General features: G+C 35.7%; 3 protein-coding genes and 1 pseudogene across 3 annotated transcripts; 2 read left to right on the top strand and 2 right to left on the bottom strand.

Annotated features, from left to right (window-relative positions):
* The first annotated feature begins 1,104 nt into the window (after positions 1 to 1,104).
* LOC119982248 (very-long-chain aldehyde decarbonylase CER1-like) lies at positions 1,105 to 4,971 on the top strand. The gene is made up of 10 exons (XM_038825534.1): positions 1,105 to 1,207; positions 1,344 to 1,567; positions 1,673 to 1,905; positions 2,038 to 2,257; positions 3,182 to 3,563; positions 3,799 to 3,906; positions 4,000 to 4,200; positions 4,275 to 4,382; positions 4,478 to 4,651; positions 4,747 to 4,971. The coding sequence occupies exons 1-10, from the start codon at positions 1,148 to 1,150 to the stop codon at positions 4,912 to 4,914; spliced, it is 1,878 nt and encodes a 625-aa protein (XP_038681462.1). The 5' UTR covers positions 1,105 to 1,147; the 3' UTR covers positions 4,915 to 4,971.
* Positions 4,972 to 8,215: 3,244 nt separating this feature from the next.
* Positions 8,216 to 11,895, bottom strand: LOC119982684 (annotated as a pseudogene).
* A 115-nt stretch (positions 11,896 to 12,010) lies between these two features.
* LOC119982683 (very-long-chain aldehyde decarbonylase CER1-like) lies at positions 12,011 to 14,054 on the top strand. Its single transcript, XM_038826170.1, has 5 exons — positions 12,011 to 12,082; positions 12,235 to 12,435; positions 12,521 to 12,634; positions 12,730 to 12,903; positions 13,001 to 14,054. Exons 1-5 carry the CDS (start codon positions 12,011 to 12,013, stop codon positions 13,166 to 13,168), a joined length of 729 nt encoding a protein of 242 aa, XP_038682098.1. The 3' UTR covers positions 13,169 to 14,054.
* A 3,820-nt stretch (positions 14,055 to 17,874) lies between these two features.
* Positions 17,875 to 21,617, bottom strand: LOC119983062 (very-long-chain aldehyde decarbonylase CER1-like). The gene is made up of 10 exons (XM_038826721.1): positions 21,558 to 21,617; positions 21,184 to 21,407; positions 20,832 to 21,064; positions 20,438 to 20,657; positions 20,000 to 20,321; positions 19,655 to 19,762; positions 19,378 to 19,584; positions 18,550 to 18,651; positions 18,265 to 18,438; positions 17,875 to 18,051 (listed from the first exon to the last, which is right to left on the bottom strand). The coding sequence occupies exons 1-10, from the start codon at positions 21,615 to 21,617 to the stop codon at positions 17,875 to 17,877; spliced, it is 1,827 nt and encodes a 608-aa protein (XP_038682649.1).
* Positions 21,618 to 23,953: the final 2,336 nt, after the last annotated feature.

Here is a 23,953-nt window from a genome sequence, read left to right as displayed (position 1 = left end):
CACCGGGTTACCACAAGGGTATATATTCCTCCCATTAATAATCGAATTCAGAACCTTCTGAGTTCATACAATTTTGCAGTTGAAAGATTCACCAATTAAGTTATCACCCAAGTGGTTAAAAACAAACAACACAAATTTTATATATATGCATGACTTGTCGGAAAGCCAAAAGTATCAGATGTGAATTAATCGCCAAGATATATGGAGTTTTGAGTTTTAAATTTGGTAGATTGCCTAGTTAGTTAGGAGGTTGGGAAGCTCCGATTGCAATCAAAGTGCTTTGAATGCAATAAATAATCAATCAACAATGGGAACACTTGGCGATATATTGACATATGTGTGTGATGTTCTAAAATGAGGTTTTATAGTGATGTCCTAAAATGAGGTATTAAAGTGAGGTCTTAACTTTAGTATTCAAAATATTTTTGTTAAAATTTAGAAATTTTAATTTTTTTTATGAACTCAATGATATATTTTTTGTTGGAAACAAAAATCAAATTCAACATAAAAAGTGCATAATAATTCTGGATCGTTGGATATAAAATAAAAATATTTCTTACACTTTTTAAGAGTAGAGAATTCACTTATGATGACAATTAATAGAGTTATTAAAAGTGTCAAAACTCAAAAAATAATAATTGTATGGGGTAGGCTTTCCATTAATGCTAGACTAGTTAGTTAGGAGGTTGGGAAGCTCCGATTGCAAGAAAAAAGCAATCAACGAAAGGAACACTTGGCTAAATGATATCTACTCTTGTTAGAACTTGAATCACGATAAGATTTCAAATTCAAATATCTTCTCCGTTGACAATAGAGTAATAGGGTATTGATAACGTGTGTTCTAGGAACAATTGTTAAGGATTCATTACACCAAACCACAATGTCATATATGATGAACACTCTTTCACTTAATTTTTTAAATTTAAAATATATATCTTTTTCAAATTTCGATGCACATTTTTCATCCTTATCTAATACCTTAATGACACATATTATCATTTTCCATTATAATAGTTATTATTATTATAATGCCATGCATGTGTGTGTGTGTATATATATGTAGCCTTCGCAGCTCTAAGTCTTACATGAGAAGAGAATATTTTATGCATGTAAGTAAGACAGAGCAAGTGAATTAAGGTAGCTTGCTATGGCTTCCAACCCAGGAATCCTCACTGATTGGCCATGGAAACCTCTTGGGAACTTTAAGGTATACACACACACACACACACATATATATATACTTGTTTTTCTTATATTATAGAGAGAGATATATATATCATGGTATTTATATCCAATGCTAGCTTTTATATATACTAATTAATTTGAATGTTTGGTGTTGAAAGTACTTGATATTGGCACCGTGGGCAATACACAGCATATATTCCTTCACAGTGAAGGAAGAAGGTGAAAGAGACCTGGGTTACTTGCTCATACTCCCATTTCTCCTAACAAGGATGCTTCATAACCAGATCTGGATCTCTCTTTCTCGTCATCGAACTGCCATAGGCAATAACAGGATCCTCGACAAGGGCATCGGTTTCGATCAAGTTGATAGAGAAAGAAATTGGTCATATATTCATTTAATCACCCTAGTTAGCTACTTCATTTATATATATATTTCAATTAATTGATGATCATATATATATGTATATGTATGTATATGTTGGTGCAGGGATGATCAGATATTGTTCAATGGGGTTATATTCTACATAGGTCACAAGACAATTGAACAAGCATCTCACCTTCCAATTTGGAGAACAAGTGGTGTGATAATCACAGTTTTGCTTCATATGGGTCCAGCTGAGTTCCTCTACTATTGGCTTCACAGATTGCTTCATCACCATTTTCTCTACTCTCGCTACCATTCACATCACCATTCCTCCATTGTCACCGAGCCAATCACCTGTAAGTATATATATAGCAGACACATTTTCTTAGGCCAAGAAAACGTGTTGGCGTTGTGTGATATATATGAACTGAATCTTTGTTTATATGTAACTCGGTTGGGTTATTATCAATCCGACCTACATTATGCAGCCGTGATACATCCGTTTGGAGAGCATATAGCGTATTTCATGCTGTTCGCAATACCATTGTACACAACAGTAGTAACAGAGACTGCTTCAATTGTATCATTCGCTGGTTACATCTCCTACATTGATTTCATGAACAACATGGGTCACTGCAACTTCCAACTCATCCCAACTTGGCTTTTCTCTATATTCCCTCCACTCAAGTATCTCACCTACACCCCTTCGTAAGTACTCTATATATTCTGTCATGTATATCCTCTCTGTCTTGTCTCTTTTAACTCATTATATTATTAATTGTGCACGTGGTTTTAGGACCACATGGTCCACATCACATGACCACATATGACTAATGACTATATGTACATATATATATATATATATATATATATATATACTCCTCTCCTACGTAGTACTAAACTATTAAAATTCTCACCAAGATATTCATTATAATTGGGCTAACTCAAATCCTATCAGAATTTTCAACTCATACACATCAATAATATTATCCGCTTTGGGTTGTTGGGTTCCTGGAAATACATCTGGCTTGACACGGCTTTGCCTTCCCATGAGGGATATATCGGGCCCTCAGGACTTCGCCTGCCAAGGAGGATGTCTATCATAATAGTGCTCTCGCAGAAGCACGATTAATTGTAAAATTACTACGGCACGTGGTTCATTTTTTCTAAGAAAAAGTGTTTGTTGATGTTAAAGAAATGAATTTATCTATACATGTTATTATGTTAATACATCAAACCTTTGCAGGCAATTAATTATGGAATTTTTTGACTAAATAATCCAAGACTACTATCATCACCTACCTTGACTAGAGAGAATTATGAATGTACTTGTTGCAATTAATTTAGATGTAAATGTCTCTTTTTTGGGTGAACAAAAATGACATGAGACAAATTTACCTTTTGGAGTTTGCATATCCGGTTTAAACCTAAATTCTGACTGTCATGTTAGCCCGTATAGAAGTTTCTCACCTGATAACAATATGAGTTGGTACAAAACCCAGCACATGAGAACCAAACTCAAGATTTACCGAGTTCATACAATTTTACCTTTAAATATCATATTAGATACTATAAATAAGGCAAGTAACATGTGATTTTATTTTAAAATTTTCCAATTTTTGTTGCGCGCAGGTTTCACTCGCTACATCACACCCAGTTTCGCACAAATTACTCTCTTTTCATGCCCTTTTATGATTACATATACAACACCATGGACAAGTCTACGGATAATCTCTATGAAGCTTCACTTGAACGACAACAAGACACGCCTAATGTGGTCCACTTAACCCATCTAACCACACCACACTCCATCTATCATCTTCGTATTGGGTTTGCTTCACTGGCCTCAAACCCGGCCCATTCGGTTCAAACTTGGTATTCCTGGATTCTCTGGCCCATCACTTGTTGGTTCGCACTACTCACTCACTTCTTGGACGGGACTTTTGTTCTTGAGAGGAACACCTTCAAGAATCTCAACTTGCAATCTTGGGTGGTCCCCAGATACACTATTCAGGTAAATATCTAGTAAGACTAGAGTACTACCATATATTCTCGAGCAATGCTATAGACTCCCAATTTATGATTCACATTTTACCATCAGCACTATATAACGATAGTTGTTGAATGTAAATTCACATATAGCTAGGACATGAATCAGGGAAAATGAGTATCATAAATTGGATCTCAAGCATTTTCTTTAAAATATTTTATAACTATTATAGTGATTCTTATTTTATTTTATTTTTCAGTTTTTCATGGAAAGACAAAGAGGAGCTATCAATGAAATGATTGAAGAATCAATACTAGAGGCAGATAAGAGAGGTGTTGAGGTTCTAAGCCTTGGGCTTCTAAACCAGGCAAGTTAATGTTTCTGGCCCATAATTAAGGGCTCTTAATTACTTCATAAGACTTGATGAGAGTGAGATTTTTATGCATAATAAGTTTTACAGGGGGAGGATTTGAATGAGAATGGAGAGCTTTATGTGCAAAGAAACCCAGACCTGAAAGTAAAGGTGGTTGATGGGAGTAGCCTTGCCGCCGCGGTCGTGCTGAATACCATACCAGAAGGAACAACACAGGTTCTTCTAAATGGCAGACTCTCCAAGGTTGCTTTTGCTATTGTTCATGCTCTATGCCAAAGAGGAATTCAGGTATAATATTTTTGGGCTCTAAGATTGGCCCATCTTCTTTTTAAACCCAAAATTAATATATTGGGCCTCTTCAGGTTGCCATCGTGAGTATGAAAGACTATGAGAAGCTTAAACCAAGGCTAATCATCAACGATAACACTGAACATGAACATCTGGTTTTCTCATCAAGTTATGCTCAAAAGGTGAATTGATGAATCTCTATTATATTAATCTAATCCATTTTCGCGTATAATTACGCGTTTTTCCTCTCCTAATTTTAGTATTTATCGATCGGTAGATATGGTTAGTGGGAGATGGTTTGAGTAAGGCAGAACAACTTAAGGCACCAAAGGGAACAGTTTTCATTCCTTACTCGCAATTCCCTCCGAAGAAAGTTCGTAAAGATTGCTTCTACCACTCCACCCCAGCAATGATTGTTCCCAAATCATTAGAGAATATGGACTCTTGTGAGGTAATTAATAACCAGAAAAAAAGGTGTAAATACAGTAATTATATATGTAATTAACTAATGTCGTTTGTGTTGCTTATGTATATATATATACACAGAATTGGTTGGCAAGGAGGGTTATGAGTGCTTGGCGTGTAGCAGGAATAGTGCATGCCTTAGAAGGATGGGGAGTAAACGAGTGTGGCCAAGCAATGTTGAAGGTTGAAGAAATTTGGGAAGCAACTCTCCAGCATGGGTTTCTTCCTTTGCAAATTATTCCACCTTAATTAATTTGTTGTAACAAGACCACCTACGTACACTTCGGTCCAGCTAGCTATTTCTACTCTCTTCCCTTCAATAATAATAATAATAATAATAAACATATATACATATATATATATATATATAAATTCTCCTATGTGAGATGGGAATGTAACGAATATATCAACTATTAATTAAATTGGGTTTCACGTACAATTTTTTTAAAATAATCAAGAATAACGTCATATAAGTTGAGCCTTTGAACATTCAATATGGGCCTAAACTCGGGTCGTCAGTCTCGTGTGCATAGATATCTCACACTTAATGATCGGGTAAGTTGACTCAAAGACCAATGTGTAGTGACTTCGCATATTTATTTGTATATATATAGTGCACATATGCTTCATACACATGGATGCGTTTTTACATCCAAAGGTATTATCCGATTTAGAGTACCTCTACGAGCATTCTTGTCATAAAAATCGTGAAAGAAGAGTTGGAATGCCCATAAAAATATCCTATAATTGACAATAATTTCGATGCAAAAAAGGCATCCACACCAACTTTTGAAATGCAATATATCTCTTAATTAAGTAGGTGGCATAAGTCATAAAGCTAGATCTATGCTTTGCTCTAATGAATTAAAAGTAAAGGATGGAAGTTAGGTTGATCATGTACCCTAAGGGGACCTAACTTAATTAATTGTCTTTAAGTTTTTGTTTCAAGAATATTAACAATAATAACATGCCGTCCCAACACTTCCATTAACTAAAAAACAAGTATTAAAAGTGAAATCCCATAGATAAAGATACGTGTAACCCATGATCACTACTTAATTTTTATTTTACGTTCTCCTCCAACTAGCTACATAAAAATAATTTATTTTCTCCATAATTTGAAAATATTTAAAATTAGATACTCTTTTATCTCTAAATATACCTTTTGTTTTCGCGGAGTTGGAAGGAACTATAATTCGTTTAATTAGAATCGGCTACAATTCTTCATTTAAACCATGTGAAATCATGGTTTTTTCTGTAATTAACATATTAAAATTTAAGAATTAGGATTTAAGTTTTAGCACTCTTTTTTCAAAATTTATTATATTTTAATATTATGAACACCCAAAATGCTCAATAACACATTTAAACTATAATTTAATATGATTTTGGGGAATATTATAACCAATTCGAGCTATAGAAATTGTAACCCCATCCCGTACGAAAATGCTCATAATAAAAAGAAAAAGGAAATTAATGTAGCAACTAATAAAATCAGTTGATTTTGAAGATCGAAATAAAAAAAGGCTGCTGATTAAAAATATTTCTTGATGAATTTAGGCCCAAAATTAATTGTCAAAGTCAAGAGAGTTACCTAATTTTCTTAAACCGTTAATCAAAACAGTAAAAGAGTAATTAATTAGACCACGCTCGAGTCTGCTTTGACGCCGACGGAGAATCACAAGTTCCGGAACCGGACGTCTACAGAGAGGACATGTGGAGTGGGCATTGAACCATGCGTCGATGCACGCCACGTGGAAGCAATGGTGGCAGTTGGGGAGCTTTCGAAGTCTATCACCGTCGGCTGCGTCGTGGAGGCACACGGTGCAATAGGGAGGCGGAGCGTGGTGTTTGTGGTGGTGGAAGGTGAATGAAGGGAGGTGGTCGCCGCTCCAAAGAACATTAATGAGTTTTGTGAAGAGGCGGATGGCAAAGATGATAATTGTGATGAAAGTTGTGGCAAATATGGATTTTACTATCTTCTCCATCAACTCCATCTGGTTTTTCATGTTTAGATATCCCCACAAAGAGAAAGAAGCAAGAGAAGTAGGCTTTATATTTATAACATAAGTTTGATGGCCTTTAATTATACTACATATATATATATATATATATATTATATATATATAGAGTAAGATGTTATTAACTTTTTAGCTTCCATGTTACAAATAAACTAATATTTTCGAAAAAAAAAGGTACTTTTATTCGAGTCCAATTAATCCACTGGCCATCGAATGTGATGGTGCTAGATTATTTATAAGTAACTTAGATTATAACCTAAGTTTGATGGGCATTTAATTATATTATATATATTAAGAATTCTCACATGCGCATCAATTATATATATGCACCAACGTTACGCATTTATTTTTCAATCATAAATACAACACCTTTGGATGTGATGGTGTGGAATTATTTATAAGTAACTTCGAAATCCCTTACTTGTAGGCTAATCTTTTGATGTAGAATGGGCATGGATCTTATCAATGGTTTCACAATGAGGTTCATCCAAGAGGGCGTTCGGGGTATGAGACTGGGTTAATCGGCATAACAGAAAATGAGTTATCTAGACAATTACGGTAAATTCCTGAGATTTAGAGTGAAAGACTCAGTATACTATAAGTTGATTCCTTAATGCTATGAGTTTAATTAAGTGTTTAACCCCCTAAAGAGCATGATATTTTTTTGGAATATCACATCTTAACTATCCTTGTAATCTATGGGATATTTTAAAGAGGTAGAATAGAGACTGATCATTGTTTGAAGTAGCAGGAAAAGGTAAGCCAAACTTACAGGATTGTCAAATAATGCTTCCCTTCTAAACCCATAATTTGGAGCCCCTTGCCCACATATGCCAAATTTTGAGAGGTGGAAGTAGTTGATCAATAATTATTCAATACATATATACTATATATGATATTGTTTCTCCATGATATATATGTAGACAAAGTAAGGTAACCATAATTGGGGCTCCACAAATTAGTAGGCTTGTTTTGGGGTTAATACAATTTTTGGTCACCAGAAGATTTAGATTTTTCACTTTGGTCATTAAATGTTCAAATATTTCAACATGGTCATCAAAAATAGTAATATGTTTCATTTTAGTCACTTTTGGTGACCATGTTAAAATAGTTAAACACTAAAATCTTTCAGTGACCAAAAGTTATATTAACCCATCTGTTTTGACCAACAAATCTAACCAACCCTTTTGAAAAATAGGCTATATCATTGTTCATTTAGTACATAGTACATTTTGGTCAACATTTGGTTGGTAATGAAACAGACCAAATCAATGTTTGGTCACCTGCCTTTTTTACTCCAAGAGTGTAAAAGTTCATTTTTGTTATCACCACTCAAATTCAATGCAATATGAGAAGTGCATCACTAAATCAGGTCACTATTATAGTATATGTCTAGTGATAAACAAGTAGAATATATAAATATGAATTAATGCCAAACATAAGCTATTAATAATTTAGTACGTACATGCATGGATGTTCTAGATACTAATTGATTAGGCTAATAATTAATTAAGGATTTAATTAAGTAATTAATCAAGTAGAAGTAGTAGTGATTGACAGGGGACGGAACCCAAGTTGAATCTAGCTTGCCAAACTCTGTGAGAGCTAAACATGGTGTCACCGAATTCGTGTACACCCCAATTTTCCAGTGCATGAACTATTCCTGCTACCCTCCATGCACTCATTGCCCTTCTTGGTAGCCAATAATTCTGAACATATATCATCAAAATTAATTAATTAATTACAGTTAGAGAATCTACCCAATCTCCAAAACTAATATTGTCCGTTTTGGACGTGAGCCCACACAACATTGTTCTTCTGAGCCGTCATCAAATAGTATTTAAGTCCAGAAAAAGTCGTAACAGTTACTTCAAACGTAGTAAATTATTGTATAAAACCTCACGTCACAGGAGTTGATGTTCTGAAAAGATTTAGGAGCCAGCATTGCTGGTGTGTGATGATAGAAGCAATCATGGCGCATACTCTTTGGAGGAAATTGTGATAAGGGAATGAATAATGTTCCTTTAGGTGCCTTGAGCTGTTCTTTGTCTGCTACTCCATCCCCAATCAGCCAAACCTGTCACAATATTCAATTTTTACTTATTAAAATCAATTGAAAAAAGAGAGGATAATTCAATAACTAATTATTGGGGATTATTTTATAGTGCAGATAAGATATATATTTGACCTTTTGATCAGTAGCTCTTGTGAGGACCAAATTGTTGGTTCTTTTCTTGTCATGAAGTAGCCTAATCAGCTTCTTATATTTGTCTTCATGTGTCATGCAGACCTACCATGCAAAGAGTATATAAATACAGACATATTAGAAAAAAAAAAAAAAAAAACAAAGATTGGACCTCAAATAAGATCCTCCAAATTGACAAGGAATCAAAGATTACAATTCAAAAACAAGAAATGGGCCCATAATTCTCTAGGCCCACAATGGGAGTCCGTAGGCCCAAAAATGACTGGGCCTTCAGGATATATATATACATACGGGTGGCAAAAAAAATCGGTTCCGGGTTTACGAAATATTTACATGTCCGGACCCTAATCCTAACCCTAACCCGGATTGGGTTTCAGATGTACTTAATTGACCAAACCCGGATTGGTTTAAATCCGGACAAGTAATCGAATAATAACCTAATCTGGGTTAAAATCTGGACAAGATTTATGTGTTTAAACCCGAATCCTGATTTAAATAGGACAAATTTTTTGTGTTTGGACCCGAGTTTCGGACGTATAACTTATGTCCAAACTTAGTTTAATCCAAATCGAACAAATTCAGTCATTCAGACCGGATATAGTTTTGTCACTCCTACATATACAACAAGAGAGAATGATGTGACTGGGAGCTCAATGGGCCTCAAAGATTGCATCGGCCTACGACGGAGGACTAAGTTTCATTAAGCGGAAAATGGGCCCCTTGTAAAATGTTGATGGGCCAAAAATGACAAGTGTAAAAAAGGCCTGGCCTTGGGGATAATATAACTGTAGGCCCAATGGGCTTCAAAGATTTGATGGGCCTACAACAGAGGACAAAAAACCTTACCTGGATACTGCTTTGGCAGAGAGCAAGAGCAAGGGCAGAAGCAACTTTGTTGAGGCTGGTGGCTCCAAGAAGAAGAACTTGAGTGGTTCCTTTTGGAATGCTACTGAGAACAACAGCAACAGCTAAGTTAGTCCCATCTACTAGTCTTGTTTTCAGTTTTGGGTACTTTTGTATGTATATCTCTCCATATTTATTCAGCTCCTTCCCCTGTAAAAACATTAATGTTGGTCATTGTACAACTTCAAAATTTTGTTCATTTGGAAAGAACACAACTTGCCTGGTTGAGAAGACATAGACTTAGAATCTTAACCCCTCTTTCCTCCGCTTGTACGATGGCTTCCTCAATTGACTCATTTATGGCTTCTCTTTGCCTTGGAACATAATACTACAAAAAAAAAAAATATATATATATATATATATATAGCATGGAAATACATCCAACATGTCCACCGTACAGCTAGGTTGGCGACACAAAGTGTCCCATGGAGCCCATGCAAAAAACTAAAGACGAAATTGTTGGACATGGGAGTTGAACTTGCAACCTTTCGTAATATTCACAATGATTTATTGCAGTCAAATTCACCATTTCGGCCAAAACTTCTTTGTTGGAAATACACATTATATGTGTGTTACCTGTATGGTATGTGTTGGTATGAGCCAAGTTTGCGAGACAATTTTCTCGAAGCAATTCCTGTGTGTGACCACAAAGCCATTGCCATAGAACCAAGACAAGGCCTTGGACCATATGGTGAGTGGCCACAATGACCATATAAAAGTGTTTGCTGGTGTGGTCAGATGGGTTAAGTGAACCACATTTGGGGAGTCTTGAGGTCTCTGGAGAGATGTTTGGTATAGGGAATCCGTAGACTTGTCCATGGTATTGTATACGTAATCGTAGATTGGCATGAAGAGACAGTAATTTGTCCGAAATTGCGTGTGATGCAAGGAATGAAATATGTCCAACCAAATATTAATCAGCAGTCTTACAAATATCAACGTTTTTTTTCCTCAACTATCCCAAATGTGACCGCACACAATTTGATATGGATCATGTGCGTCCATCTCAATATTTGGGATAATCTCGACAAAAATCACTACAATCCTTAGCATTTTCAAATATTAATTCACGATTAATTAACTATTTTTTTGAATTTTCAAGTGCAAGTAATTAATTAAATGATTAGTATAGTGAAGAGATTACTTACGAGGGAGTGTAGATGAGGTATTTTGGGAATAACTCGAAATTACAGTGACCCATATAGTTCATGAAATCAAGGAATAACAAATAACCACAAAATGAGGTCATGGATACAGTCCCATTCAACACTGCACCAAATATTGGTATTGAAAACAGTAGGAAGTAGGCCATAATCTCTGCAAATGGATGTATCACCGCTGTCACAGCGACAACCACCCAAAAAAAAATAAAAATTAAGACAAGAAACTCATACGAAACTGTCAAACACATAGTGATTTTGAAGTAAAAGTAGAAGGAAAAAAAAAAGTGGAAATTAGGTTTGTATAGATATGTATCTGGTTGCTTACAGGTGATGGACTGAGTGACAATGGAGGAATGGTGGTGAGAGTGGTGGCGAGAGTAGAGATAATGGTGGTGCAATGTTTTGTGAAGCCAGTAGTATAAGAACTCCACAGGACCCACATGGAGTAACATTGTGATTATCACTCCATCAGACCTCCATATACGCATATGCCAACCTATATCAAACTAACCCATAGCCACATAATACAGCAACGCAGTAAACAGTATCTGGTCATCCCTGTGTATCAAATAACAAAGAATAATATATATTATATTGATCTCTATCATATATATTCTTCACACACACACACACACACACAGATATATATATATATATATATATATAAGAAGATTAGTAGAAGTTAATTGGTATAATTAATTACCAGTTGCTTTCTCTGTCGATTTGATCGAACTCGATTGCCCTGCATGTCGACGATCCTATTGTTTCCTGTGGCGTTACGATAACGCGAAAGCAAGATCCAGAGGTGGCCATGAAGCAACCTCGTCAGGAGGAATGGGAGCATGAGGAAGTAAGAAAGGCCTCTCTCATTCCCTTCCTTGAATATCAACAAATACGTGCTGTGCACCACCCACGAATCGGGTAAAACGAGAGTCATAAATTGGAATCTCAAGCTTTTTTTAAAAAATATTTTATAACTATTATAGTGATTATTATTATTATTATTATTATTTCAGTTTTTCATGGAAAGACGAAGAGGAGCTATCAATGAAATGATTGAAGAATCAATACTAGAGGCAGATAAGACAGGTGTTGAGGTTCTAAGCCTTGGGCTTCTAAACCAGGCAAGTTAATGTTTCTGGCCCATAATTAGGGGCTCTTAATTAAGCCATGTATGAGCGTCAAAAGGTCTAGGCCCAATAATGTTTAGGCCCAAGTACAATTACTTCATAAGACTTTATGAGAGTGAGATTTTTATGCATAATAAGTTTTACAGGGGGAGGTTTTGAATGAGAATGGAGAGCTTTATGTGCAAAGAAACCCAGACCTGAAAGTAAAGGTAGTTGATGGGAGTAGCCTCGCCGCGGTGGTCGTGCTGAATACCATACCAGAAGGAACAACAAAGGTTCTTCTAAATGGCAGGCTCTCCAAGGTTGCTTATGCTATTATTCATGTTCTATGCCAAAGAGGAATTCAGGTATAATATTTCTGGGCTCTAAGATTAGGCCTTATTGGGCCCATCTACTTTTAAAGCCCAAAATTAATATATTGGGTCTCATCAGGTCGCCACCGTGACTATGAAAGACTATGAGAAGCTTAAAACAAGGCTAATCATCAACAACAACACTGAACATGAACATGAACATCTGGTTTTCTCATCAAGTTATGCTCAAAAGGTGAATTGATGAATCTCTCTTATATTAATCTAATCCATTTTTACGTATAATTACACGCTTTTCCGCGCCTAATTTTAGTATTTATCGATCGGTAGATATGGTTAGTGGGAGATGGTTTGAGTAAGGCAGAACAACTTAAGGCACCAAAGGGAACAGTTTTCATTCCTTACTCGCAATTCCCTCCGAAGAAAGTTCGTAAAGATTGCTTCTACCACTCCACCCCAGCAATGATTGTTCCCAAATCATTAGAGAATATGGACTCTTGTGAGGTAATTAATAACCAAAAAAAATATTGTGTAAATACAATGATTATATATGTAATTAACTAATGTCGTTTGTGTTGCTTATGTATATATATATACACAGAATTGGTTGGCAAGGAGGGTTATGAGTGCTTGGCGTGTAGCAGGAATAGTGCATGCCTTAGAAGGATGGGGAGTAAACGAGTGTGGCCAAGCAATGTTGAAGGTTGAAGAAATGTGGGAAGCAACTCTCCAGCATGGGTTTCTTCCTTTGCAAATTATTCCACCTTAATTAATTTGTTGTAACAAGACCACCTACGTACACTTCGGTCCAGCTAGCTATTTCTACTCTCTCCCCTTCAATAATAATAATAATAATAATAATAAACATATACATACATATATATATATATACATACAGAAATTCTCCTATGTGAGATGGGAATGTAACGAGTATATCACCTATTATTTAAATTGGGCTTCATGTACATTTTTTTAAAATAATTGAGAACAACATCATATAAATTTAGTCTTTGAACATCTAATATGAGCCTAAACTCGAGCCGTCAAGCCCGTGCGCACAGATATCTCCCACTTAACGATCGGGTAATTAAGTTGAGTCAAAGACCAATGTGTAGTGGCTCCGCATACTTATTTGTATATAGTGCACATTTACTTTATACACATGGATGTATTTTTACATTCAAAGGTATTATCCGCTTTATAGTACCTCTACAAGTATTCTTGTCATAAAAATCGTGAAAGAAGAGTTGGAATGCCCATAAAAATATCCTATAATTGACAATAATTTCGATGCAAAAAAGGCATCCACGGCAACTTTTGAAATGCAATATATCTCTTAATTAAGTAGGTGGCATAAGTCATAAAGCTAGATCTATGCTTTGCTCTAATGAATTAAAAGTAAAGGATGGAAGTTAGGTTGATCATGTACCCTAAGGGGACCTAACTTAATTAATTGTCTTTAAGTTTTTGTTTCAAGAATATTAACAATAATAACATGCCGTCCCAACACTTCCATTAATTAAAAAACAAGTATTAAAAGTGAAATCCCATAGATAAAGATACGTGTAACCCATGATAACTACTTAATTTTTATTTTACGTTCTCCTCCAACTAGCTAGCTACATAAAAATAATTTATTTTCTCCATAATTTGAAAATATTTAAAATTAGATACTCTCTTATCTCTAAATATACTTTTTGTTCTCGCGGAGTTGGAAGGAACTATAATTCTTTTAATTAGAATCGGCTACAATTCATCATTTAAACCATGTTAAATCACTTTTTTTTTTTATGAGCACCCAAAATACTCAATAACACTTTTGAACTATAATTTAATATGATTTTGGGGAATATTATAACCAATTCAAGCTAAAAAAAATTGTAACCCCAACCCGTATGAAAATGCTCATAACAAAAAGAAAAAGGAAATTAATGTAGCAACTAATATAATCAGTTGATTTTGAAGATCAAAATAAAAAAAGGTTGCTGATTAAAAATATTTCTTGATGAATTTAGGCCCAAAATTAATTGTCAAAGTCAAGAGAATTACCTAATTTTCTTAAACTGTTAATCAAAACAGTAAAAGAGTAATTGATTAGACCACGCTCGAGTCTGCTTTGACGCCGACGGAGAATCACAAGTTCCGGAACCGGACGTCTACAGAGAGGACACGTGGAGTGGGCATTGAACCATGCGTCGATGCACGCCACGTGGAAGCAATGGTGGCAGTTGGGGAGCTTTCGAAGTCTATCACCGTCGGCTGCTTCGTTGAGGCACACGGTGCAGTAGGGAGGTGGAGCGTGGTGTTTGTGGCGGTGGAAGGTGAAAGAAGGGAGGTGGTCGCGGCTCCAAAGAACATTAATGAGTTTTGTGAAGAGGCGGATGGCAAAGACGATAATTGTGATAAAAGTTGTGGCAAATATGGATTTTACTATCTTCTCCATCAGCTCCATCTGGTTTTTCATGTTTAGATATCCACAAAGAGAAGAAGCAAGAGAAGTAGGTCGGCTTTATATTTATAACCTAAGTTTGCTGGGCCTTTAATTATACTACATATATATATATATTATATATAGTAAGATGTCATTAATTTTTTTGAACAATTGAGAGTATGAGCACTTTGAACAACTTAATTGTAAAAAGGTCATGAACATTTTTAAAATTGTAAAAAAGTGTAATTTAAGGGTAATGTGGTCATCTGACTTAAGATATTTTTTAGTTTATACCTACAATAACCTTCTTCTTCTTCTTCTTCTTCTTCTTCTTCTTCTCCCTCCAACTATCTAACTCAAGTATGTCATCTCTTTTTCTCCTTCTTCTCTACTAAAAATTATGTCCTTCTTTCTCTCCTTCTTCTTCTTCTTCTTCTTCTTCTGGTTCTCGATCTGAATTTGTTCTTCGTTGCCTTCTTCTCCGCTTTTGGCCGAGTTTCTCCTCTCTTCATCGCCTTCTTCGTCGTTGCTCAATCTGGACTGCGTTGAGTTGCTCTGCTTCGTTTTTGACAGATTTGGACTATGCTTCGTTGTTCAATCTGGGTTGTGCTTTGTTTTTTTACAGATCTGGACTCTGGTTCGTTTTTTACAGAGATGTATCACTATAGTATCACCAACACCAAAAAACCACTAAAATGATACAATGAAACTAGTATGCATACTTCATCTTCCTAATTATTTTTCCTTTCTTGATTTTCTTTTCTTGGTTACCTCTCTTGTTCGTTTTGGAAAAACATTTAAAAGTGCAGAGATGTATCACTATAGTATCACGAACACCAAAAATTCATTAAAATGATACAATTGAACCAATATGCATACTTCTTCTTCCTAATTACTTTTCCTTTCTTGGTTTTCTTTTATTGGTTTGTACATCTCTTGCTCATTTTGGAAAAACATTTACAGCTGTAGAAATGTATCACTATAGTATCACCAACACCAAAAATCCACTAAAATGACATAATTGAACCAGAAAGACATGTAATGCAATCAAATTTACATTCTAACATCTATATCATCATTTTATGAGCAAAAAATATAAATTGAACACTAAATTGGATCTTCTATTTAAAAGTATCACTATTGTATCACAATTCGTAGAGAGAGAAAATCAAATTTGAGGTTATTTTGGTAAAAGATGATCCACAGTGTACTTTTTTAAAAGGATGTTTTAGTGATTGCACTTTTTTACAATTAAGTATAATCTAGTGTACCGGCCTCCAAAAGTCCCTTAATTTTTTAGCTTCCATGTTGCAAATAAACTAATATTTTCGAAAAAAGAATAAGTACTTTTATTCGAGTCCCATTAATCCAATGGCCGTCGAATGTGATGGTGCTGATTATTTATAAGTAACTTAGCTTATAACCTAAGTTTGATGGGCCTTTAATTATATTATATATATTAAGAATTCTGACATGCGCATCAGCGATATATATCCACCAATGTTACGCATTTGTTTTTCAATCATAAATACAACACCTTTGGATGTGATGATGCTGAATTATTTATAAGTAACTTTGAAATCCGTTACTAGTAGGCTAATCTTTGGATGTAGAATGAGCATGGATCTTATCAATGGTATCACAGAGAGGTTCGTCCAAGAGGGCGTTCAGGGTATGAGACTAGATCAATCGGCAAAACGGAAAATAAGTTATCTAGACAAATGCGGCAAATTCTTGAGATTTAGAGTGAAAGACTCACTCCTGACCAGTTAAATATACTATAAGTTGATTCCTTAATGCTATGAGTTTTAAGTGTTTAACCCCTTAAAAAGCTTTCTTTTTTTTTGGAATATCACATCTTAACTATCCTTGTAATTTATGGGATATTTTAAAGAGGTAGAATAGAGACTGATCATTGTTTGAAGTAGCAGGAAAAGGTAAGCCAAACTTACAGGATTGTCAAATAATGCTTCATTTGTAAACCTATATTTTGGAGCCACATGCCCCCACATATGCCAAATTGAGAGAGGAGGCAGTAATTGATCAATAATTATCCCATACATATATACTATATGATTTTTTTCTCTATGATACATATGTAGGCAAAGTAAGGTAACAATAATTGAGGCTCCACAAATTAGTAGGCTTGTTTTGGGGCTAATATAATTTTTGGTCACCGGAACATTTAGATTTTTCATTTTGGTCATTGAATGTTCAAATATTTCAACATGATCATCAAAAGTAGTAATATGTTTCATTTTAATCACTTTCGATGAGGCAAAAGAATATTTTTCATCCCTCAACTATTGGTTGGGTTTCATTTTCGTCCCTTAGCTTCTTCTTTTTTTCCCTATTTCATCCCCCAACTATGGGAAAGTACCATATTTATCCCTTGAATAAATCCGGCCATTGAAAAATCCTACGTGGCATCATATTGTTCGTCAGATCAGGTTTTTTCCAACCTAAATCTCACTTGAAATGACGAAAATGATACTTTTCAATAGGTGAGGGATGCAAATGGAAGAAAAAAAAAAGCTTAGGGACAAAAATGAAATTCACCCCATAATTGAGGGACGAAAAGTATCTTTTTGCCCTTTTGATGACCATGTTAAAAAAGTTAAACACCAAAATCTTTCAGTGACCAAAAGTTGTATTAACCCATTGTTTTGAAGAAAAAAATATAACCAACCCTTTTGAAAAATAGGCTATATCATTTATTCATTAAGTACATAGTACATTTTGGTCAACATTTGGTTGGTAATGAAACAGACCAAATCAATGTTTGGTCACCTGTCTTTTTTACTCCAAGAGAGTAAAAGTTCATTTTTGTTATCACCGCTCAAATTCAATGCAATATGAGAAGTGCATCACTAAATCAAGTCACTATTATAGTATATGTATAGTGATAAACAAGTAGAATATATATATATATATGAATTAATGCCAAACATAAGCTGTTAATAATTTAGTACGTACATGCATGGATGTTCTAGATACTAATTGATTAGGCTAATAATTAATTAAGGATTTAATTAAGTAATTAATCAAGTAGAAGTAGTAGTGATTGACAGGGGACGGAACCCATGTTGAAGACTAGCTTGCCAAACTCTTTGAGAGCTAAACATGGTGTCACCGACTTCGTGTACACCCCAATTTTCCAGTGCATGAACTATTCCTGCTACCCTCCATGCACTCATTGCCCTTCTTGGTAGCCAATAATTCTGAACATATATCATCAAAATTAATTAATTAATTATCGTTAGAGAATCTACCCAAACTCTATAAACTAATATTATCCGTTTTGAATGTGAGCCTACACAGTATTGTTCTTCTGGGCCGTCATCAATAGTACTTAAATCCAGAAAAAGCCTTGACAGTTACTTCAAACGTAGTCAATTATTTCAAACGTAGTCAATTATTGTATAAAACCTCACCTCACAAGAGTTGATGTTCTGAAAAGATTTAGGAGCCAGCATTGCTGGTGTGTGATGATAGAAGCAATCATGGCGCATACTCTTTGGAGGAAATTGTGATAAGGGAATGAATAATGTTCCTTTAGGTGCCTTGAGCTGTTCTTTGTCTGCTACTCCATCCCCAATCAGCCAAACCTGTCACAATATTCAATTTTTACTTATTAAAATCAATAGAAAAAAGAGAGGATAATTCAATAACTAATTATTGGGGATTATTTTATAGTGCAGATAAGATATATATTAGACCTTTTGATCAGTAGCTCTTGTGAGGACCAAATTGTTGCTTCTTTTGTTGTCATGAAGCAGCCTAATCAGCTTCTTATATTTGTCTTCATGTGTCATGCAGACCTACCATGTCAAGAGTATATAAATACGTACATATTAGAAAAAAAACAAAGACTGCACCTCAAATAAGATCCTCCAAATTGAAAAGGAATCAAAGATTACAATTCAAAAACAAGAAATGGGCCCATAATTCTCTAGGCCCACAATGGGAGTCAGTAGGCCCAAAAAGGACTGGACCTTCAGGATATATATATACATAGGGGTGGCAAAAAAAAATCGGTTCCGGGTTTACGAAATATTTACATGTCCGGACCCTAATCCGGATTGGATTTCAGACGTACTTAATTGATCAAACCTGGATTGGTTTAAATCCGGAAAAATAATCGAATAATAGCCTAATCTGGGTTAAGATCCGGACAAGATTTATGTGTTTAAACCCGAACCCTGTTTTAAATCGGACAAATTTTTTGTGTTTGGACCCGAGTTCGGACATATAACTTATGTCCAAACTTAGTTTAATCCAAGTTGAACAGATCAGATAAAGTTTTGTCACTCCTACATATGCAACAAGAGAGAATGATGTGGCCGGGAGCTCAATGGGTCTCAAAGATTGCATCGGCCTACGACGGAGGACTAAGTTTCATTAAGCGGAAAATGGGCCCCTCGTAAAATGTTGATGGGCCAAAAATGACAAGTGTAAAAAAGGCCTGGCCTTGGGGATAATATAATTGTAGGCCCAATGGGGTTCAAAGATTTGATGGGCCTACAACAGAGGACAAAAAACCTTACCTGGATACTGCTTTGGCATAGAGCAAGAGCAAGGGCAGAAGCAACTTTGTTGAGGCTGGTGGCTCCAAGAAGAAGAACTTGAGTGGTTCCTTTTGGAATGCTATTGAGAACAACAGCAACAGCTAAGCTATTCCCATCTACCACTCTTGTTTTCAGTTTTGGGTATTTTTGTATGTATATCTCTCCATATTTATTCAGCTCCTTCCCCTGTAAAAACATTAATGTTGGTCATTGTACAACTTCAAAATTTTGTTCATTTGGAAAGAACACAACTTGCCTGGTTGAGAAGACCTAGACTTAGAATCTTAACCCCTCTTTCCTCCGCTTCTACGATGGCTTCCTCAATTGACTCATTTATCGCTTCTCTTTGCCTTGAAACATAATACTACAAAAAAAAAAAAAAAATTATAGCATGGAAATACACCCAACATGTCCACCGTACAGCTAGGCTGGCGACACAAAGTGTCCCATGGATCCCATGCAAGAAATTAATGACGAAATTGTTCGACATGAGAGTTGAACTTGCAACCTTTCACAATATTCACAATGAGTTATAGCAACCAAATTCACCATTTCAGCCAAAACTTCTTTGTTGGAAATACACATTATATGTGTGTGTTACCTGTATGGTATGTGTTGGTATGAGCCAAGTTTGCGAGACAATTTTCTCGAAGCAATTCCTGTGTGTGACCACAAAGCCATTGCCATAGAACCAAGACAAGGCCCTGGACCATATGGTGAGTGGCCACAAGGACCATATAAAAGTGTTTGCTGGTGTGGTCAGATGGGTTAAGTGAACCACATCTGGGGAGTCTTGAGGTCTCTGGAGAGATGTTTGGTATACGGAATCCGTAGACTTGTCCATGGTATTGTATATGTAATCGTAGATTGGCATGAAGAGACAGTAATTTGTCCGAAATTGCGTGTGATGCAAGGAATGGAATCTGTTCAACCAAATATATATTAATCTGCAGTCTTACCAATATCAATGTTTCTTGTTCTAACCATCCCAAATGTTGAGATTGCCGTAAATGATTAGTATAGTGAAGAGATTACTTACGAGGGAGTGTAGATGAGGTATTTGATAGGAGGGAAAATGGAGAAGAGCCATTTTGGGAATAACTCGAAATTACAATGACCCATATAGTTCATGAAATCAAGGAATAACAAATAACCACAAACTGAGGTCATGGATGCTGTCCCATTCAACACTGCACCAAATATTGGTATTGAAAACAGTAGGAAGTAGGCCATAATCTCTGCAAATGGATGTATCACCGCTGTCACAGTGACAACCACCCAAAAAAAAATAAAAATTAAGACAAGAAACTCATACGAAACTGTCAAACACATAGTGATTTTGAAGTAAAAGTAGAAGGAAAAAAAAAAGTGGAAATTAGGTTTGTGTGTGTGTATATATATATATATATATATATGTGTATCTGGTTGCTTACAGGTGATGGGCTGAGTGACAATGGAGGAATGGTGGTGAGAGTGGTAGCGAGAGTAGAGATAATGGTGGTGCAATGCTCTGTGAAGCCAGTAGTATAAGAATTCCACAGGACCCACATGGAGTAACATTGTGATTATCACTCCATCAGACCTCCATATACGCATATGCCAACCTATATCAAACCAACCCATAGCCACATAATACAGCAACGCAGTAAACAGTATCTGGTCATCCCTGTGTATCAAATAACAAAGAATAATATATATTATATTGATCTCTATCATATATATTCTTCACACACACACACACACACACATATAAGAAGATTAGTACAAGTTAATTGGTATAATTACCAGCTGCTTTCTCTGTCGATTTGATCGAACTCGATTGCCCTGTCGACGATCCTATTGTTTCCTCTGGCGTTTCGATAACGCGAAAGCAAGATCCAGAGGTGGCCATGAAGCAACCTCGTCAGGATGAATGGGAGCATGAGGAAGTAAGCAAGGCTTCTCTCATTCCCTTCCTTGAATATCAACAAATACGTGCTGTGCACCACCCATGGAGCCACAATCATGTACTTAATGGACACAGAATTCACAAACACAACGTTCATTAATAAAATTCAATTCAAAATATAGGTTTTTTTTTTTTCTTCAAAAGAAGAAGAAGAAGTAACTGCTTAGCTTAAAACGAGCTGCGATGACTAAGGCATGACATTAAACAATACCTTGTAGGTACCGAGAGGTTTCCAGGGCCAGTCAGTGAGGATTCCTGGCTTTGAAGCCATACTTGTTTGATTTGTGCGTGTTATATGACAAATATCAGTTCGGGTTGTATTGTGAATCTGTGATGACTGATGATATATATGGGTATCCTACTCCGATTGAACTATTGAATTATAAACTGATAAATCGATCTGGTTTTTACAACCTTGATATTAGGTAGCTACATTACTTCGAGAAGTGATGTGCCGAGAATATACGTATCTTTATGCACCAATTACATTAGTTTTTCTCTCATTCTGAGTTAATTGAGGATTGATATTGCTTAATTAGTTAATATTTACAAATCTCAGGTAAAAAGGCATGAAATATATGGAGGACAAGAGAACATAAGTGGAAGTTTTTGTTGCCATAGCCAAACCCCGAACGATCGGGCTATGTTGATGAAGTTTCAAATGAAGTTAGTTTCAAATTCCGAGCGATTGAAGTTGGTTCCCGATCGAACTAACTTTGCCAATATCGCGAATCTCGATCGCACAACTTCACGAAAAACCCCCAAATTCAAGTGGGTCCGGTCCAAAACGATATCAACTTGTTAGATAAAAACGGCACAAGGATTTTAGGGGGTATAGTAGAAAATATGGTTTTCTTGTACCTTTTGGTGGCCAAGGGTTTGGAGAGAATTGGAGGCAGCCATTTGAAGCTTGGGAAAAAGGGGGTTCTCTCTCTTTCTTGTACGTATTAATGACTACTATTGATTCTCTTACTATGTATTTGAATGCTATGAGAAACTAATCCTCTAACTAGGGTTCTAATGGAACCCCATCTTTGATGATTCAATAAACTTGGTTTGTGATTCCTAATTCCTCTTTCTATATTGATTATTTATGGTTGTGTTTATGATTAACGAACCAAGGGAGTGAAATTGGATATGTGGTGATAACATTAGATGCCCTAGTGTTTGATTACTTGGGTTTTGTTCAATTGACTTGCTTTAATCTACTTGTTAATTGTTTTAATTACTTGTTTCATGTTAGTTGTTAAACAAGCCTCAATTCGATTATCCAAATAGTGTAGGACGTAACCATAATTGGTACTCCCTCCGACCCAATTTATTTGTTATCCTTTGAAAATCTAACTTTTTTAAGAGACATCATTTAATGCAATTTAACTACACAAAATAACTATGTTATTCCAAATTTACCCTTATTCATGACAATACTTTTTTTTTCTTTCTTGAAACAAGGATAATTAAAGTTACAAGGGTAATTTTGAAATACAACAATAAAATTGTTAATTAATGAAGAAAAATAACAATAATTTTGGGACATCCCAAAATAGAAAGAAGGGCTAAGAAAATGGGACAAAGAGAGTACTTGATTGAATTGCCAAAAAATATTCTCGTGGAACGATACTCAACTCACTTAGGAATTTAATGATATTATATATAGAGAACCAAGAGTGTTAGGGTCGTATGATATGGACTGAATATTTGCTTATATGTCATTCGGTTGGGTTATTACCAATCCGAGGTTGTATATGCAGCTGTGCATGATACGTATATCCATTTGGAGAGCACATAGCATATTATATTTCATGCTGTTCACAATACCATTAAACACAACAGTAGTAACAGAGACTGCTTCAATTGTATCATTTGCTGGTTACATCTTCCCAACTTGGCTTCAATTCTCTATACTCCCTCCATCAAGTTTCTCATCTATCGAGGGCAATCCTCAACCTTGTAATCCGGTTTTCAAGAGGTGACTTAGGTCCACTGCATCATTTGGTATCGAAGCCCAGGTCCATGCTGACGGTGTAAGTCCAAGTGGGTGCCACGGGGTGGGGTCTCCACGGGGTGAGGAACCACACGTGGGACACGTGTTCTTTGGGGAGGGAGGGAATTGATGTAGTGTTGCTGGTCATTCCCTTATCCCACATCGGGTAGGTAGGAGCAAGTGACTGCTTTATATGGGTGGACAATCTTCAACCTTGCAAGTCGGTGTTCAAGGGATGAGTTAGGCCCACTGCATCCGACACCCCTGTAAAACCATTGTAATTAATTAATAGTATTAATTCAGTTCTACCCTGTCCCTGTTTGCTTTTAATTTATTATATTATTAATTGTTCACGTGCTTTTAGGTACACGCGTCACTAATAATGACGATACATATCAATCGTCGTACTGCATGAACCTGTGGTAGCTAAAACTGCTTGCATTTCCTAAAAACAGCCACACAACACTTACTAGTAAATTATTAAAACTGCCCGCCTCTCCTATTCCTATAAATGTTCGATTCCGACATATATTCATTGGGCAACTCCCTCCCATCCAACCTACACTTACTAGTAAATTATTAAAATAACTGTGCATACAATTAATGTTGTAAATCCACACCCC

The sequence above is a fragment of the Tripterygium wilfordii genome, chromosome 17 (genome assembly GCF_013401445.1).
Source record: "Tripterygium wilfordii isolate XIE 37 chromosome 17, ASM1340144v1, whole genome shotgun sequence".
NCBI lineage: Eukaryota > Viridiplantae > Streptophyta > Magnoliopsida > Celastrales > Celastraceae > Tripterygium > Tripterygium wilfordii.
The sequence above is the reverse complement of the archived record's forward strand: the minus strand, read 5'-3'. Positions and strand labels throughout refer to the sequence as shown.

Excerpts from the sequence above, each read along its gene's own strand:
- LOC119982248 (XM_038825534.1), top strand. The coding sequence starts at position 1,148 with ATGGCTTCCAACCCAGGAATCCTCACTGATTGGCCATGGAAACCTCTT. Across the intron at positions 1,568-1,672 it reads GTTGATAGAGAAAGAAATTG|GGATGATCAGATATTGTTCA; the intron begins GTCATATATTCA and ends ATGTTGGTGCAG. Across the intron at positions 4,201-4,274 it reads TATGCCAAAGAGGAATTCAG|GTTGCCATCGTGAGTATGAA; the intron begins GTATAATATTTT and ends GGGCCTCTTCAG.
- LOC119982683 (XM_038826170.1), top strand. The coding sequence starts at position 12,011 with ATGATTGAAGAATCAATACTAGAGGCAGATAAGACAGGTGTTGAGGTT. Across the intron at positions 12,083-12,234 it reads GCCTTGGGCTTCTAAACCAG|GGGGAGGTTTTGAATGAGAA; the intron begins GCAAGTTAATGT and ends TAAGTTTTACAG. Across the intron at positions 12,635-12,729 it reads CATCAAGTTATGCTCAAAAG|ATATGGTTAGTGGGAGATGG; the intron begins GTGAATTGATGA and ends ATCGATCGGTAG.
- LOC119983062 (XM_038826721.1), bottom strand. The coding sequence starts at position 21,617 with ATGGCTTCAAAGCCAGGAATCCTCACTGACTGGCCCTGGAAACCTCTC. Across the intron at positions 21,408-21,557 it reads AACCTCTCGGTACCTACAAG|TACATGATTGTGGCTCCATG; the intron begins GTATTGTTTAAT and ends GTGTCCATTAAG. Across the intron at positions 21,065-21,183 it reads ATCGACAGAGAAAGCAGCTG|GGATGACCAGATACTGTTTA; the intron begins GTAATTATACCA and ends TTTGATACACAG.